The sequence below is a fragment of the Cololabis saira genome, chromosome 10 (assembly GCF_033807715.1).
Source record: "Cololabis saira isolate AMF1-May2022 chromosome 10, fColSai1.1, whole genome shotgun sequence".
NCBI lineage: Eukaryota > Metazoa > Chordata > Actinopteri > Beloniformes > Belonidae > Cololabis > Cololabis saira.
Genome location: NC_084596.1, coordinates 42948593 through 42964319, shown reverse-complemented (window position 1 = coordinate 42964319; position 15727 = coordinate 42948593). Strand labels below are relative to the sequence as shown.

The window sequence follows — 15727 nt, the reverse complement described above, 5'->3', positions numbered from 1 at the left end:
GGATTTGGAAAGCCGAAGCAGAAGGCAGAACATCCGTATCCTGGGCTTACCGGAGTCGACCGAGAGCGGTTCTCCGGCGGCTTTCTTCTCCAAGCTGCTGTGTGAGGTGTTCGGGAACGATACGCTGCCGTCACCGCCAGAGATAGACAGAGCGCACCGCTCGCTCGCCGCCAAGCCGGCCCCGGGACAGAGACCGCGTCCGGTCATCCTCCGCCTTCACCGGTACCAGACGAAAGATCTCCTCATCAGGGAGGCGCGCCGTAGAGGAAAGGTGGAATATCGCGGCCAGCCCATCCGGGTCCTGGAGGATTACAGCCCCGAAGTTGCCAGCCAACGGGCGGAATACAGCGGAGTCATGTCGGAGCTCTACCAGCTGGGTCTGAGGCCGGCTCTGCTCTTCCCCGCCCGGCTCCGGCTCACGCTGTCCGGGGGGGCCAGGAAGTGGATCGGCTCCGTGGATGAGGCGCGCAAATTCATCACGAGTCGCAGCAAAGCTTCAAACCCGCCGTAACGGGACTGTTGGAGGCTGTCACGGCTCCGCCTGCAGCCCGGTGCGGCTCACTGACGCTCACGGACTGACTTTTTTTTTCTCTCTCTTTTTTTTTTACGTGAGTCACATTATTCCTGAGGGGAGGGTGAGTAACCCCGCGACAACCAGTATTTTCTCTGTTGTTAGTTGGACTGCCCCTTTGCAAATATTATTAATTTGCAGTTATTTTTGGCTATTTGAGGGAAGGGGAAAAATAAGTGGTGAAGAGGGAGAGAAGAAAAAAAAAAAAAAAAAAAAAAAAAAAGCTTTTCCGATTTACCTATAAGTTTTGTAATAATTGTAAGCTGTTAACCTTACTTTTACGCTGCTTAAGTCGGATGTTTTATATTTTATATTTTTGTACAAATATTTCTGGGCTCATATCGGGACTTACAGATCAAGATTTGAGAGGGTATTTCTTTTTTTTATTTATATCTACACGTTTTAAGGTGCTAATATGTATACACCCATGATACGGGAGCAAAAGCTATTAGTGTGTAGGATAGGAAGATGCGTTATTGCACTTTGTTTGTTTTGAAGAGCTTGCTGCTTTTTTTTTATTTTTCTATAGCAGCTGTCTTAGTTGGGGTGGGTGGGTCGGGGGGATATGTCACTGCCAGAAACTTTGCATTAACTCTTTTCAACTCATTACTTAATGTGTGTCACATTCAACCTCCTTTCCGTTTTCTTTTTTTTTGCCTAGGTCATTGTGCACACCTAATTTTTCTTCTTAGATATTATGAGTAGATACTTGAAGTTGGTGAGCTGGAATGTTAAGGGTCTGAATCACCCTGTTAAGAGGAAGAGGATCTTCTCACATCTAAAACACCTTAAAACAGAAATAGCCTTTCTACAAGAAACTCATATTCGCAGTTCTGATAATAGCCGCCTGTTCCCGAGGTGGTCAGGGCAGAGATTTCACTCCTCCTTTCAAGCTAAGGCCCGAGGAGTTTCAGTTCTGATCAGTCAGGATGTTTCATTTGAGCAGCACAATGTGATTTCTGACAAGTTTGGTCGCTACGTGATCGTTTCTGGGAAATTATTCAATACATTGGTCGTACTTGTGAACGTTTATGCCCCTAATTCAGATGATGCAGTCTTTTTTGAACGACTGTTTTCACTGCTCCCTGACCTTAATACATATTCTCTCATACTGGGTGGTGATTTTAATTGCTGGCTCGACCCAGTCCTAGACCGATCCTCTACCAACCCCGGCACAGCAAGTAAGTCAGCCCGTCTTATTCAGGCATTCCTTTCTGACTACGGTGTTTGTGATGTGTGGCGTTCTTTACATCCATGTGACAGAGAATACTCCTTTTTCTCACAAGTGCACCACACATACTCGAGGATTGATTATTTTTTTATTGATAATCAACTGATTCCCCTGGTTCATTCCTGTGCTTATCAGAGCATTGTCATTTCCGACCACGCTCCTGTGGTTCTAACCATGTCCCTTCCTGACCTACCTCAGAGAGACAGACAGTGGCGATTCAATTCAACTCTGCTGTCGGACACAAATTTTGTTAAATCAATGGAAACGGAAATAGCCTTTTTCCTATCCACGAATATGACTCCAGGAATGTCTAGTCTAACTGTCTGGGATTCCCTCAAGGCTTATCTCCGGGGACAGATTATATCCTACACTGCTAGGGTGAGGCAAAAATCTTATAGGGAGCGATCAGACCTTGCCCGCCAAATCAAAGAGGTCGATGAAGAATATTCTCGGACTAAATCCCCAGATCTTTACAAAAAGCGGCTAGAACTTAAAACTAAATTTGACCTGCTTACCACTCACCCAATTGAACAGTCACTTCTGAAAAGTAAAACCAGGTTTTATGTTTATGGAGACAAATCTGACAAATTATTAGCCAACCAACTTAAAGGCTCTAAGGCTAAACAAAATATTTCTAAGATTCGATTACCAAATGGCCATGTAACTACAGACCACTTACTCATAAATGAAGCATTCAGGGACTTTTATACCCAGCTATACACCTCGGAATCTCAGACTGATCGAGATGAGATTGCAGACTTTTTAAATAGTCTTAGTATTCCCAGTCTTTCACCAGATCTAAGGAAGACATTAGAAGAACCGATATCCCTAATGGAAATTACTCGAGCCATTTCTTCACTGCAGTCGGGTAAATGTCCTGGCCCTGATGGCTTCCCGGCGGAATTTCTAAAGAAATTTTCTACTCTGCTTTCCCCATTGCTATCTACAGTTCTTTCAGAATCCTTCAGCCACGGTTCCCTCCCTCCTTCTTTTTCGGAGGCCTGCATCACCCTCATAGCTAAAAAAGGGAAGGATCCTGCTGAATGCGCTTCCTACAGGCCCATCTCCCTCTTAAACACAGATGCTAAAATCCTAGCTAAAGTCCTAGCCCATAGGCTGGAGAATGCCCTCCCCACAATTATATCTGAAGACCAAACTGGCTTCATTAAAGGTAGGCAGTCTTACTTCAACACAAGGCGACTGTTCAATATTATCTACTCTGCCTCTGAGGCTATCCCTGAATGCGTTGTCTCTCTGGATGCGGAGAAAGCATTTGATCGCGTCCAATGGGATTATCTCTTTGCTGTGCTGGACAGGTTTGGTTTTGGTCCGAACTTTGCTCTGTGGATTAAACTTCTCTATTTACACCCAACAGCCTCAATTCGTACTAACTCTCAACGGTCAAAACCATTTAATCTGCATCGTGGAACCCGTCAGGGGTGCCCCCTTAGTCCCATGCTTTTTGACATGGCTATCGAACCGCTTGCCACAGCGCTCCGATCTTGTGAGGATGTGTCCGGTATCTGGAGAGGTGGCAGGGAACATAAGGTCTCGCTTTATGCCGATGACCTCTTGCTTTTCATCTCTCACCCTCTGGCCTCATTACCCCCTGCGCTGTCACTTCTCAGTCAGTTTGGGAAACTCTCAGGCTATAAACTGAATCTCAGCAAAAGTGAGCTTTTCCCTACCAATCTCGAATCGCATGCTTTAGACCTTTCCAATTTTCCCTTTAAAATCGTAAATGACAAATTCTCCTATTTAGGCATATCTGTGACAAGGAAACACAAAGACCTGCTCCAAGAGAATCTTATCTCATTGTTAAATGAGACCAAACAAACCCTTACACAATGGTCACCCCTGTCAATGTCTCTTGTGGGTCGCATCAATTCAGTTAAAATGACCATTTTACCTAAATTTTTGTACCTTTTCCAGACCTTACCACTCTTTATTCCTGGTTCTTTTTTTCAGTCCCTTGACTCAGTTATATCTTCATACCTATGGCGGGGTAAACGGCCACGTTTGAACAAAACTCATCTTCAAAAAATTAAGTCTGCAGGTGGTCTGGCCCTCCCAAACTTTCGTTATTATTATTGGGCTGCTAACCTGCGCTGCCTTGCATTCTGGTCCTTCTACTGCGACGGCGCTGACCGCCCTGACTGGGTGGCGATGGAGTTACATCCAACTGATGACCTGTCAATTCCTGCCCTACTCGGCTCCTCACTTCCACTTCCTTCACTTAAATCAATCAAAAACCCAGTGGTTAAACATTCTCTTAGAATTTGGGCCCAATTTAGGAAGTTTTTTGGTTTTCACAGCTTCTCTCTTCTTAGCCCCATTGCATCAAATCACTCTTTCAAACCATCCCTTGAGGACCCCACCTTCCAGGAATGGCACAGGAGGGGTATGAATCGTTTTAGAGATATGTTCATAGACGGCACCGTGGCATCTTTTGAGCAGTTAAGTAGTAAATTCAGCCTTCCAAAATCACATTTCTTTAGGTATCTTCAGGCTAGACATTTTGTTCTTTCCCAGACACCCAGCCCTGGTGCATCGATAGGCTTGACCACAGTTGACAAAGTTCTTGCCACAGACCCATTCAAAAAGGGGCTCATTTCGTCTTTCTATGGCATGTTGCTGGATCTTAGGAGTGCCCCTACAGATAAACTCAAAGCAGCATGGGAGCAGGACTTAGGGCTTCCCTTATCAGAGGATACCTGGGAGTCCATACTCAAACTGGTTAATACAACCTCCCTGTGCGCACGTCACTGCTTAATTCAGTTTAAAGTGGTACACAGGGCTCATATTTCCAAAGCAAAGTTATCCTCCATGTACCCAGATATTAGTCCATACTGTGTAAGATGTAAGGTAGCAGAAGCCTCTCTCATCCACATGTACTGGTCCTGCCCATGTCTAAACAAATACTGGATGGAAGTCTTTCATACTCTCTCTCTGGTGCTTAAAATCAGATTAGAACCAAACCCACTGACTGCCCTGTTTGGGGTCATGGAGGGAGGAAGGAAGTTAACCACTGCACAGGGGCACACTTTGTCTTTTGCCTCCCTTTTGGCTCGTCGGGCAATTCTGTTCAGGTGGAAGGATCCCTTCCCTCCTACTCGTGCACAATGGCTGGAAGACATCATGTCCTGCTTAAAACTGGAGAAAATTAGATACTCGCTTCAGCAATCAAATAAGTTCCAGAAAGTGTGGGGACCTTTTCTAGAAGCATTCCAGACCCTGTGAACTATACTTCATATTTATTTTGTATTCCTAGTGCAGGCTTTTGATGTTAGAGTGACCTCATATTGTGATTAGTAATCTGGCAGTGACAGGGGAGGGATTAGTTTGGTCTGTAGTTTGTTTTTGTTACTATTTTATATTTTTTCATACTGTTTAATTGTTTTTTATATTTTGTACACTGGTGTATGCTATGATTAACATGCCCATGCCTACTCAAAATATTTGTAATTGACATGCAGCATTTCAACTTTTTTACTTTGTGAAAATTTTAATAAAAAGATCTTGAATTAAAAAAAAAATAAATGTTCCACATCAAAAAGCACCAAACAATCAAGAGAAGGTGCAGAACCGTCCCCCCATGGTAGAGTTGTGCTCCGTGTTTGCAGTAGCTGGCTCCTCCGGACCAGGAGAGCGGTCAGGCCAGTCAGCACATGCGCTTGGGAAAGAGCGGGGGTTTGGCGGAAGATGTGGGAGGGTATAAAATGTCATACTCTGTCTGTCACTGAGCTCATGCGGCAGCACCTCATCAGTGACCTCATGCTCGTGCGTCCTGGAGCTGCACACACAGACGGCTGTGGAGGCCGGGGAGAGAACTGGTACTGTGTGACGGATGAATCAAACTCAGAGATCAAACTCTAGCAGGCCCTTTTCTCAGTACAAAAACTCAAAATCTTAATAAGAATATTTGTCTTATTTCTAGTTAAAATGTCTCATTTTTAGTCAAAAAATCTCATTACAGAGATTACAAGATTCAGAATCGATTATCACCATTTGATTCGATCCGATATTGATTTGGGTTAATGTTATTAAAAAAGTTTTTTGAGCTGTTGCCTGAATTATATTACTGTAAAATAACTGTACTATGAATGTAAAATAATTATTGTGAAATAACTCAAATAGCTCATGCAGTAAACAAATCATTTTATCTTGTCAGATTTATTCTGTCACCAGACACACAGCTGGACATGAAGCACCGGCATTTTTCAGGAGTGTCATGACAAACTGTGTCCGATAACAGACAAACCAAACAAGCCATAGTAAATATAGATAATATGAACTTCATTTAACTAATATAACATTTAGAAATTTAAGCTGAAATATCCAGCATTTTCTCTAAAGAAAAGTTCATTTAGTTAAAGTTAGTCAAAACCAGCGCATAGTAATGTTGTAATGATGGAAAAAAAAATAATTTTAAATCGATCTTTAGACATACAGTACGAATCGATTTTTAGGAAAATGAGAATCGATTTAGAATTGGAAAAAATCGATTTTTTTAAACCCAGGCCTACTCATGGTATGTGCATATTTGCAAATACAGTAAATAATTCAAATGGATTCCTCCAGTTTCTTTCTGTTTGATCAAACCTGTTGAAACGGCTGCTTTTGTCTGTCATGCAGGGCTGGGGATTGATTCAAATGTCAAGAATTGATTTGATTCAGATTCTTAAGATTCAGAATAGATTATCACGTTTTGATTCGATCCAATTCGATTCCGATATTGATTTAGGTTAGTGTTATTAAAACTGTTTTTTGAGCTGTTGCATGAATTATACGACTGTAGTTCTGCAACATATTAATACTAGTATTATATTGAGATTCAACAGCAAGTATTGCAGCTAATGATGCTGTAAGGACCAATCAGCTCCCAGAATGCTGATAGAACTGCTTTCAGAAACATCGTGGGGCAGAATTATCAAACAGATCCAGGGAGGAAACAGAGACGGATGAAATCGTTTTTAGTTTTTCCTATTTATGAGAATTTGGTTTTTAGCATTTTATGCAAATGTACCCCCAAGACAGTATATAAAGCAAAGAAATATAGACAATTTATGCAATTATAACTGAAAACTTTAATGTTATGTTGTAACAAAATATTCCTTTTTTGGGCATAAACAAAAAAATACCAAAAGTTGTAATGTAATGATGAAAAAAAAATCGATCTTTAGACATATGAATCGATCTTTAGCAATTATTAGAATCGATTTAGAATCGGAAAATCGATCTTTTCAACACCTACTGTCATGCATGTTTGTGTAAAGCTAAGTGGGAACACGGAGCAACCAAGGGAACTGTAGAGGAGTCTACCTCTTCATCCTCGCCGGGTGAGTGTTGGTAGTCGGGCTCGGAGGTTTCCTGCAGCCTCTGGTACTCTGCCGTCTCCCCCATGGCTGCTACTGTACCGTCCCCCGGGTCTACGTCTCTTCAAAAGCGCTCAAATAGCAATCGCTCCAGTCAGCAAGCGCTCAGCGGGACGGTGGACGTGCTTCCAGGTCCCTGCCGGTGTTAAAACACAAGTACAGAGTGATATAGCAGACACGCAGGCACATCTCTCAATCAAACGTCCCGGAATCCCACCTCCATCCTCTCCGTCACTCAGGTGGGGGCAGCGTTTGTTTAAACCGCCCAGATGACGACCAGTTGCTCATTTTCACAAATTTACCACTGACGGAGCGGTCGGCAGAGACGCAGCGTGGGAACGGCGTCCCTGACATTAATCGCTCTGGGAAGCTGAAGACGACGGAAAAAACATCCTCACGGTTCTCAGTGTCGGGTACCGGCGAGAGACGCTCTTTTTCAGGGAAAAATGTAAAGAAAAATTACAAAATGATCAACGGTTTAGTCCATTTCACGTGCCCGTAGCATCCGAGGGTAGGAGGGGATTGTTCTGAATTCACTGAGCGTTTCCTCCATCCGGATGAGGGATTTCTTCTTCTTCTTCTGTGCGTTTAGAGGCGGGAGGGAGCGCTGGGCTGATGCAGCCGAGGTGTGGTGCTTCTTATCAGTGTCTCCGTGCCTCAGCGCTGCTGTCACCGTGTCTGACTGTTGCTGCCGTCGCGCTGGCGCATCACTCCCTCTCCCTCTCCGTCTTCAGCGCCTCAGGCATCCCTCCGCTCAGATTACTTCCTCCCATTCATCGGCGGGAGAGAAATATGACAGCAGGAAAGGGAAAAAGGTCTGCGCCGAAGGCTTGGGCTCGTCATCCGCGGGGGATTTCTGACTCCGCTTTGTCCTAAAACGGACTTCCCAGTGACTCGGCCAGCGCCTAATCCCTCGCTCTTGTTTGTGTTTTCCCCTCCTCTCCCGTTCTCTCAGACACTAACCTGCTTTCTGCTGCATCCATCTACTTTTCTGGGGTTTTTTCTGTAGAGATATTTTCTCCTCTATTAAGCCTCCAGCTCACCGATGCGGTGAGTGGTTGTCTCCTCTGTCGCCGTGGCAACATCAGCCAATCCCGCCCCCTGCCCACACGGGCGTCCTGTGGTCGGGGCGATGCAGGCAGAGGTGGTCCCGGCCGGGCCGGCCAATCACAGCGAGGGAGGAGGGGGGGGGGGGGTCCTAATGAGGAGGTTAATCTGCCTCCATAGCCATGCTGCACGGTGTGTGTGTGTGTGTGTGTGTGTGTGTGTGTGTGTGTGTGTGTGTGTGTGTGTGTGTGTGTGTGTGTGTGTGTGTGTGTGTATCCAGGCCATCTGGATCCTTGCTGAGTGGACATCTGGATGGAGGAGAAAATAGCATAAGGAACAGTGTGTGTATGCGTGTGTGCGTGTGTGCGTGTGTGTGTGTGTGTGTGTGTGTGTGTTTCAGGGCCTTCAAAAATTTGCGGTGTGTCTGACACTACGCCTGTGTTAAAGAAAAAAAAAAAAAGCATCAATCCTAAATCGATTCTCATATTAATTCCTAAAAATCAATTTGTATGTCTAAAGATTGATTTTTTTTCATCATTACATTACAACTTTTGGTATTTTTTTGTTTATGCCCGGAAAAGGAATGTTTTGTTGGACACAAGAATAACTGGTGCCATGTTTTTGCCTTTAAATATGTTTAAAGGTATGAAAACATTAAAGTGTTCAGTTATAATTGCATAAATTGTCTATATTTCATTACTTTATATACTGTCTTGGGGTTACATTTGCATAAAATGCTAAAACCCAAATTCTCAAAAATTAAAAACCGAAATAGAGCAAAAATGGAAAAAATTTGTGGGAAAAAATAAAAGCGATTTCATCCGTCTCTGTTTCCTCCCTGGATCTGTTTGGTAATTCTGCCCCACGATGTTTCTGAAAGCAGTTCTATCAACATTCTGGGAGCTGATTGGTCCTTACAGCATCATTAGCTGCAATACTTGCTGTTGAATCTCAATATAATACCAGTATTAATATGTTGCAGAACTACAGTCATATAATTCATGCAACAGCTCAAAAAACTGTTTTAATAACTCTAACCCAAATCAATATCAGAATCGAATCAAATCTTTATAATCGATTCTGAATCTTAAGAATCGGAATCGAATCGATTCTTGACATTTGAATGGATCCCCAGCCCTAAGTGACAGCATTAAAGCATGTTTGTGCATATTCAGACATCTTTCCCTGTCCGTTAGTCTCCACCTCTCTCTTCTCTCTCCAGTCCATCAGAGTTTTGTCCTCAGGCCAGTTTGTTGCAGCTCAGTGAACACAACTCTGCTCGTAGTTTAATCCGCTCCTCTGAGGAGGTTGCTGTGTCACGCTGCCACAGATATAAACATGTGTCCTCAACCAAGCAAGCACATGTTTGAATGTCATCTTCAACTTCAAGGTTCGATGTTGACGTGCTCTCAGATCAAATTCCTCTCTATATGCTGGTTTTGATGAGACATTACTGAAAATACTCCAAAGATCATGGCAACTTCAGAGTAACATAAAATTCACATTCCTTCACCGGTTTGACTTCCCCATTTACCTCAACACGCCCCAAAATGGATCCCTGGGGCACGTGGTGTGCCCCAGGGATCCATTTTGGGGCCTGTCCTATTTTCATTATACATGCTGTCTTTAGGGTCAATCATTTCCCACCATAATGAGTGCGTTTACATGGGAAGTTTAATCCCTCTTTAATTCAGAATTAAAATTAAATCCGATATAAAATGAGTAAAAATTACCATGCAAACATCTAATTCTGAATGAAAATGGCCATTCTGAATTAAACTTAATTCCGAAGTAAGTGGCTGGTTTATTCCGATTTTAAATCCGAATAGAATAATTCCAGATCATGTCTACACTCATTTCTCTTTAAATGAATTCCGGTCTTTCTTTCTGCTTGTTCCCTCGCCCGTCTGTCTCCATGACGCCTATATTCCACACTGGGCTTGTTTTCCAAACAAAGTTTTCACCTGTTTCAAGTAAATGTTCACTTTTTTCCAGTGATGACTCTTGTTTTAAGTGTAATGAGATTTTTTTTGACTAAAAATTAAACATTTTAACTAGAAATAGGACAAATATTGTTGTTAAGATTTTGAGTTTTTGCAGTGTGGTGACGTTTCTGTCTCATAACTGTCAGGGTTTGACACTTCCCCCCAGTTTTTGACTTGCAGTTTCTGTCTTGCCCCGCCTGTCTCCCATCTGCCCTGATTGTGTCTGCACCTGTGTCTCGTCATGTCTCGTTATCCCTTCAGTATATCTTGTCATTCCTTGGTTCCCTGTCGGTCCGTACTGTTTCCACCTCCATGTCTCCTCGTAGTTTTTTGATCCCTGTTAGTTTTGTGTTTTTTCATCCTGCTCTGCAGCGCCTTGTTTTCCCCTTTTTGTGGAATAAATCCTTTTGTTTTGAGAACTCCTGCCTCCAGCCTCCCTCTGTCTCCTGCACTTGGGTCCTAGAAAAACCGTACCATGACAGAACGGACCGACCAGGTGGACCCAGCGGGAGACTACCTCACCCTTATGGAGTTTCTGCACCAGGAGGAGTATTGGGACCCCTTTTGGGGAACACGCCTGGCTCTGGGTGGGCCCAGGAGCCTGCAGGCCCAGGGGAAGCGACGGCGTCAGCGCCAGCCCCAGCCCCAGCCCCAGCCTGTTCCGGTGGAGGCCCTGGACGCACCTCTTCCTGTTCCCGAGGTGGTCCTGGACGCATCCCAGCCTGTTTCCCCCTTATGGGGAACACGCCTGGCTCGAGGCGGGCCCAGGGGCTCTCAGCCCCAGGGGAAGCGACGGCATCAGCCCCAGCCTGTTCCTGCTCCAGCGGTGGTCCTGGACGCATCGCCCCCTGTTCCGGCTCCAGCAGTGGTCCTGGACGCATCACCCCCTGTTCCGGCTCCAGCAGTGGTCCTGGACGCATCGCCCCCTGTTCCGGCGCTGGTCCTCGACGCATCGCCCCCTGTTCTGGCTCCAGTGGTGGTCCTGGACGCCTCAGCTCCTGCTGGAGTTCCTCCTCCGGTGATGGTTCCGGACCCCCCCAGCCAGCTCCGAGGACCCGTGCCCCCCCTCAGCCAGCTCCGAGGACCCGTGCCCCCCCCCAGCCAGCTCCGAGGACCCGTGCCCCCCCCCAGCCAGCTCCGAGGACCCGTGCCCCCCCTCAGCCAGCTCCGAGGACCCGTGCCCCCCCTCAGCCAGCTCCGAGGACCCGTGTTCCCCCCCCTGGATGTGGACTGTGGGGACATCTGGGATCTGTCCCTTGAGGGGGGGCCAGCGCCCCGGAGCCGGGTACCCCCGCAGCCGGCGCCTCGGACCCGGGTACCCCCGCAGCCGGCACCTCGGACCCGGGTACCCCCGCAGCCAGCGCCACGGACCCGGGTCCCCACTCGGGCAGCTCCGGGGATCCTCTGCCCCCCGACTCCGGCTCCACGCATCCTGTCTGCTCCTGTTCCGGCCCCCCGCCTCCTGTCAGCCCCGACTCCGGCCCCCCGCCTCCTGTCAGCCCCGACTCCGGATCCTGAGGCGGTCCCGCAGTCCTCTGTTCCTGAGGCGGTCCCGCAGCCCTCTGTTCCTGAGGCGGTCCCGCAGCCCTCTGTTCCTGAGGCGGTCCCGCAGCCCTCTGTTCCTGAGGAGGTTCCCGAGTCCCGTCAGGTTCCCGAGTCCCGTCCAGTCTCAGAGCCCCGTCAGGTTCCCGAGTCCCGTCCAGTCTCAGAGCCCCGCCAGGAATCCCCGTCACGCCCCCCGCCAAGACCCAGGCCTAGGCCTCGGGGACGCCCCCCCGAGCTCTCTCGCTGGTCTGCTCGGTCCCGAGGTCGGCCCCCGGAGCTTTGGCCGTGTGTGGCCTGGGCCCTCCTCCAGGCCCCCTCCGCCCACCCTGGGTTAGGACTCTGGGGACATCTGGGATCTGTCCCTTGAGGGGGGGGTACTGTCAGGGTTTGACACTTCCCCCCAGTTTTTGACTTGCAGTTTCTGTCTTGCCCCGCCTGTGTCCCATCTGCCCTGATTGTGTCTGCACCTGTGTCTCGTCATGTCTCGTTATCCCTTCAGTATATCTTGTCATTCCTTGGTTCCCTGTCGGTCCGTACTGTTTCCACCTCCATGTCTCCTCGTAGTTTTTTTATCCCTGTTAGTTTTGTGTTTTTTCATCCTGCTCTGCAGCGCCTTGTTTTCCCCTTTTTGTGGAATAAATCCTTTTGTTTTGAGAACTCCTGCCTCCAACCTCCCTCTGTCTCCTGCACTTGGGTCCTAGAAAAACCGTACCATGACAATAACGTGACGTTCTGAAGCCTAAATGTCCGTTTCCCTCCGTTTACAAGCAAACGTGAAGACGGAGTTTTTGCAAATCTCCACTTTGGCCGGAGTTTTCAGAAATTATGGTTTTTGGCGACTTTGAGCTTCGTTTTCGTGTAAACGAACGGCCAAAACGCATGAAAACACCACCGTTTTTGCTACCTGTAAACGGGGCCTCAGTGTTGCTTTATTTACTTTCGTGTGAGCCTTGTGCCTCCTTACAAGGAAATTAATTCAAAGTAACTGTCTTAAGTATGTGGCAGAGTCAGCTAATGAAATTCTTCATTTTACAAACTTATTTAAAATAGTCTGACATCCCCCCCAAATTATCCTCTTTAATTGCTTTTATAGTCATCAAATTTCAGACTGTTTAACTAAGTTAGTACGAGCTGTGTCTTTATTATGTGCATGAGTCATTCAGGCCATTTAAAAAGGGAGATAAGTTTGTGGTCTGGCGTCACCGCGTGCATCACTCAGTGGACCCGAGTACACACAGGAGACCGTTGTCTGAGCAGCTGATACAATATGATAGATGTTACACTTAAAAAGGCCAAGCAGCTTCACGCTCCCGTGACGGTAGAAGCACATATTACGAGAATAAAGGCTTACTGGACTGTGGCCAACTTCACAGGACACGACGGCGATAGGAAATACAACCCCACATTAATCAGAAGGACGGTGCCGATCGTAGAGAAAAAGAAAAGGAAAAACATCCAAAGACATAGAACGCCAAGGTCAATGTACGTCATCAGACGAACTAAACAATCCTCAACCTTTAAACCATTCAAGGAAAACAGGAAAAAAGCAAGAATGTTCTTTGGACCAAGAAGACAAGTGGAGTTTTTTGGGATGTCACAGGTAGAAAAATGATTTCAAAGCAAAGATAAACACACCCCGTGTGAAACACGGAGGGGTCTCGGTTAAGTTTTAGGGCCAATTGCTCCATCTGGAACGGGGGTCGGCAACCCGCGGCTCTAAAGCCGCATTCGGCTCTTTAGCGCCGCCCTGGAGCTTTTTCAAAAATGTTTGCTTCTTTTTTTTTCCTTTTTTCTCTTTTTTTCTTCCTTTTTCCTTTCCTTTTTAATCTCGACCTTTTGACATTTTTCTCAACCTTTCAACATTAATCTCGACATTTCAACTTTTTCCGCAAAATTTTTACTTTTTTCTCGACATTTCGACTTTTTTCGCAAAATTTCGACTTTTTTCTCAACATTTCGACTTTTTTCTCGAGATTGTACTTCAACATTAATCTCGAAATTTCGACTTTTTTCTTGAAATTTCGACTTTTTTCTCGAAATTTCGACTTTTTTCTCGAAATTTCGACTTTCTTCTCGACATTTCGACTTTCTTCTCGACATTTCGACTTTCTTCTCGAAATTTCGACTTTTTTCTCGACATTTCGACTTTCTCTCAACATTTCGACTTTTTTCTCGACATTTCAACTTTTTCTCGACATTTCAACTTTTTTTCTCGACATTTCGACTTTTTTCTCGACATTTCGACTTTTTTCTCGACATTTTGACTTTTTTCTCGAATTTATGACTTTTTTCTTGAGATTGTACTTCAACATTAATCTCGACATTTCGACTTTTTTCTCGAAATTTTGACTTTTTTCTCGAAATTTTGACTTTTTTCTCGAAATTATGACTTTTTTCTCGAGATTGTACTTCAACATTAATCTCGACATTTCGACTTTTTTCTCGAAATTTTGACTTTTTTCTCGAAATTTCGACTTTTTTCTCGACCTTTCGCCTGTCCCATTTGCCTTCATTCTAATACAAGACTTCATTTTTTGCGGCTCCAGACATATTTCTTTTTGGTGTTTTTGGTCCAATATGGCTCTTTCAACATTTTGGGTTGCCGACCGCTGATCTGGAAGATGGGAACAACGGAGTCTGGAGAATATCTACGCATCCCGGAGCAGGTCAAGGGTCCAACAGGATCATGACTCAAAACAGGGTTAGAAATGCCCCAGAAAGACTGGTCCCCTCCTCCTGGTCCTCTTTGAGCTCACATCTTAATCTGGTGGAACATCTGTGAAAAGTGCAGTGTGGAAAGCCTTTAAAGCTCCGTTGGAGCAGTTTGCTCCAGAAGGGTTTAACTAAATATTTGTTGGCAGATGCAGATGACTCAGCTACGAGTCCACAGCGACAAAATATTTAATATTTATTCGTTTTATATATTTTATTTTTTCCATGGAAGAGAATCAGTGAATCTGTCTGAGTTGGTTCCAAAATAATCACTGGGGTTTCTAAAGATTTTAGATATTAAATGATTCAAGAAGAGGCATTTTATACCATTAAAGCATCATAATCAGTGTGTTTACATGGGAAGTTTAATTCCTCTTTAATTCAGAATTAAAATTAAATCCGATTTAAAATGAGTATAAATGACCATGTAAACACCTAATTCTGAATGAAAATGGCCATTCTGAATTAAACTTAATTCCGAAGTAAGTGGCTGGTTTATTCCGATTTAAAATCCGAATAGAATAATTCCGTGATCATGTAAACACTCATTCCTCTTTAAATTAATTCCGGTCTTTCTTTCTGCTCGTTCCCTCGCCCGTCTGTCTCCATGACGCTTATATTCCGCGCTGGGCTGGTTTTCCAAACAAAGTTTCAAGATGGCAGCACGCAGTAAATGATGGTTGTGCCAAAGCACGGTCTTCTATCTCCCTCCTCCTCAGCACACGAAAGAAAATCATCAACATGATGTTGTCGTGCTGCTGCTTCAAAAATAAAATCAAGACAAATCCAAAAAGGATGCTAATAATGTGGTGCTCCATGTTGTTGCTAATCGAGTAAGTTTGTTTTCTTCCGGTAGACGTAAATATGTAAAGACATCCTCCCCCCTATCCAATCAGAACCTTCCCAACCCCCAGACCTTAAAGGGGACCTATTATGAAAAACAGGTTTTTTCTTGCTTTAACAAATATAAAGTGGTCTCCCCTCAGCCTGCCAACTCAGAGAAGGAGGAAAGCAACCAAATTCTGCAGTGTCTGTACAGCCGCCCGGATGAGCCGTCCAGTGTGATGTGACTTCTACGAACCGTTCAGATTCTGATCCTGTCGTAACGTCACGACAGGAGCAGAGTTTGGCCTCCGATGCGTGAAACCTCGCCCACAACTAAACACCGTGTCCTAACTGCATGCGAGAGTCCGACTATCGTAGCATTGCGTGACATTGGACGCTCTCTGTCCATCTCCCTCCAGCAGCTGCCACTTTATTG

At 45.3% G+C, this 15727-nt stretch overlaps 1 protein-coding gene across 8 annotated transcripts in view; it reads right to left on the bottom strand.

The window, feature by feature from the left end:
• The window catches only part of tnk2b (tyrosine kinase, non-receptor, 2b), a 126679-nt gene that overhangs the window by 72277 nt on the left and 38675 nt on the right, over positions 1-15727 (bottom strand). For 6 of the 8 annotated variants that reach the window (XM_061732963.1, XM_061732969.1, XM_061732967.1 and 3 more), the window contains exon 3: positions 7125-7313. The exons of 1 other annotated variant lie outside the window; for it this stretch is intronic. In XM_061732963.1, coding sequence (XP_061588947.1) covers positions 7125-7205 — 81 coding nt within the window. In that variant the 5' untranslated portion in view covers positions 7206-7313. Of the gene's footprint in view, positions 1-7124; positions 7314-7394; positions 7482-15727 lie in introns of those variants that run through there. One more of the 8 variants, XM_061732964.1, reaches the window with a different exon arrangement.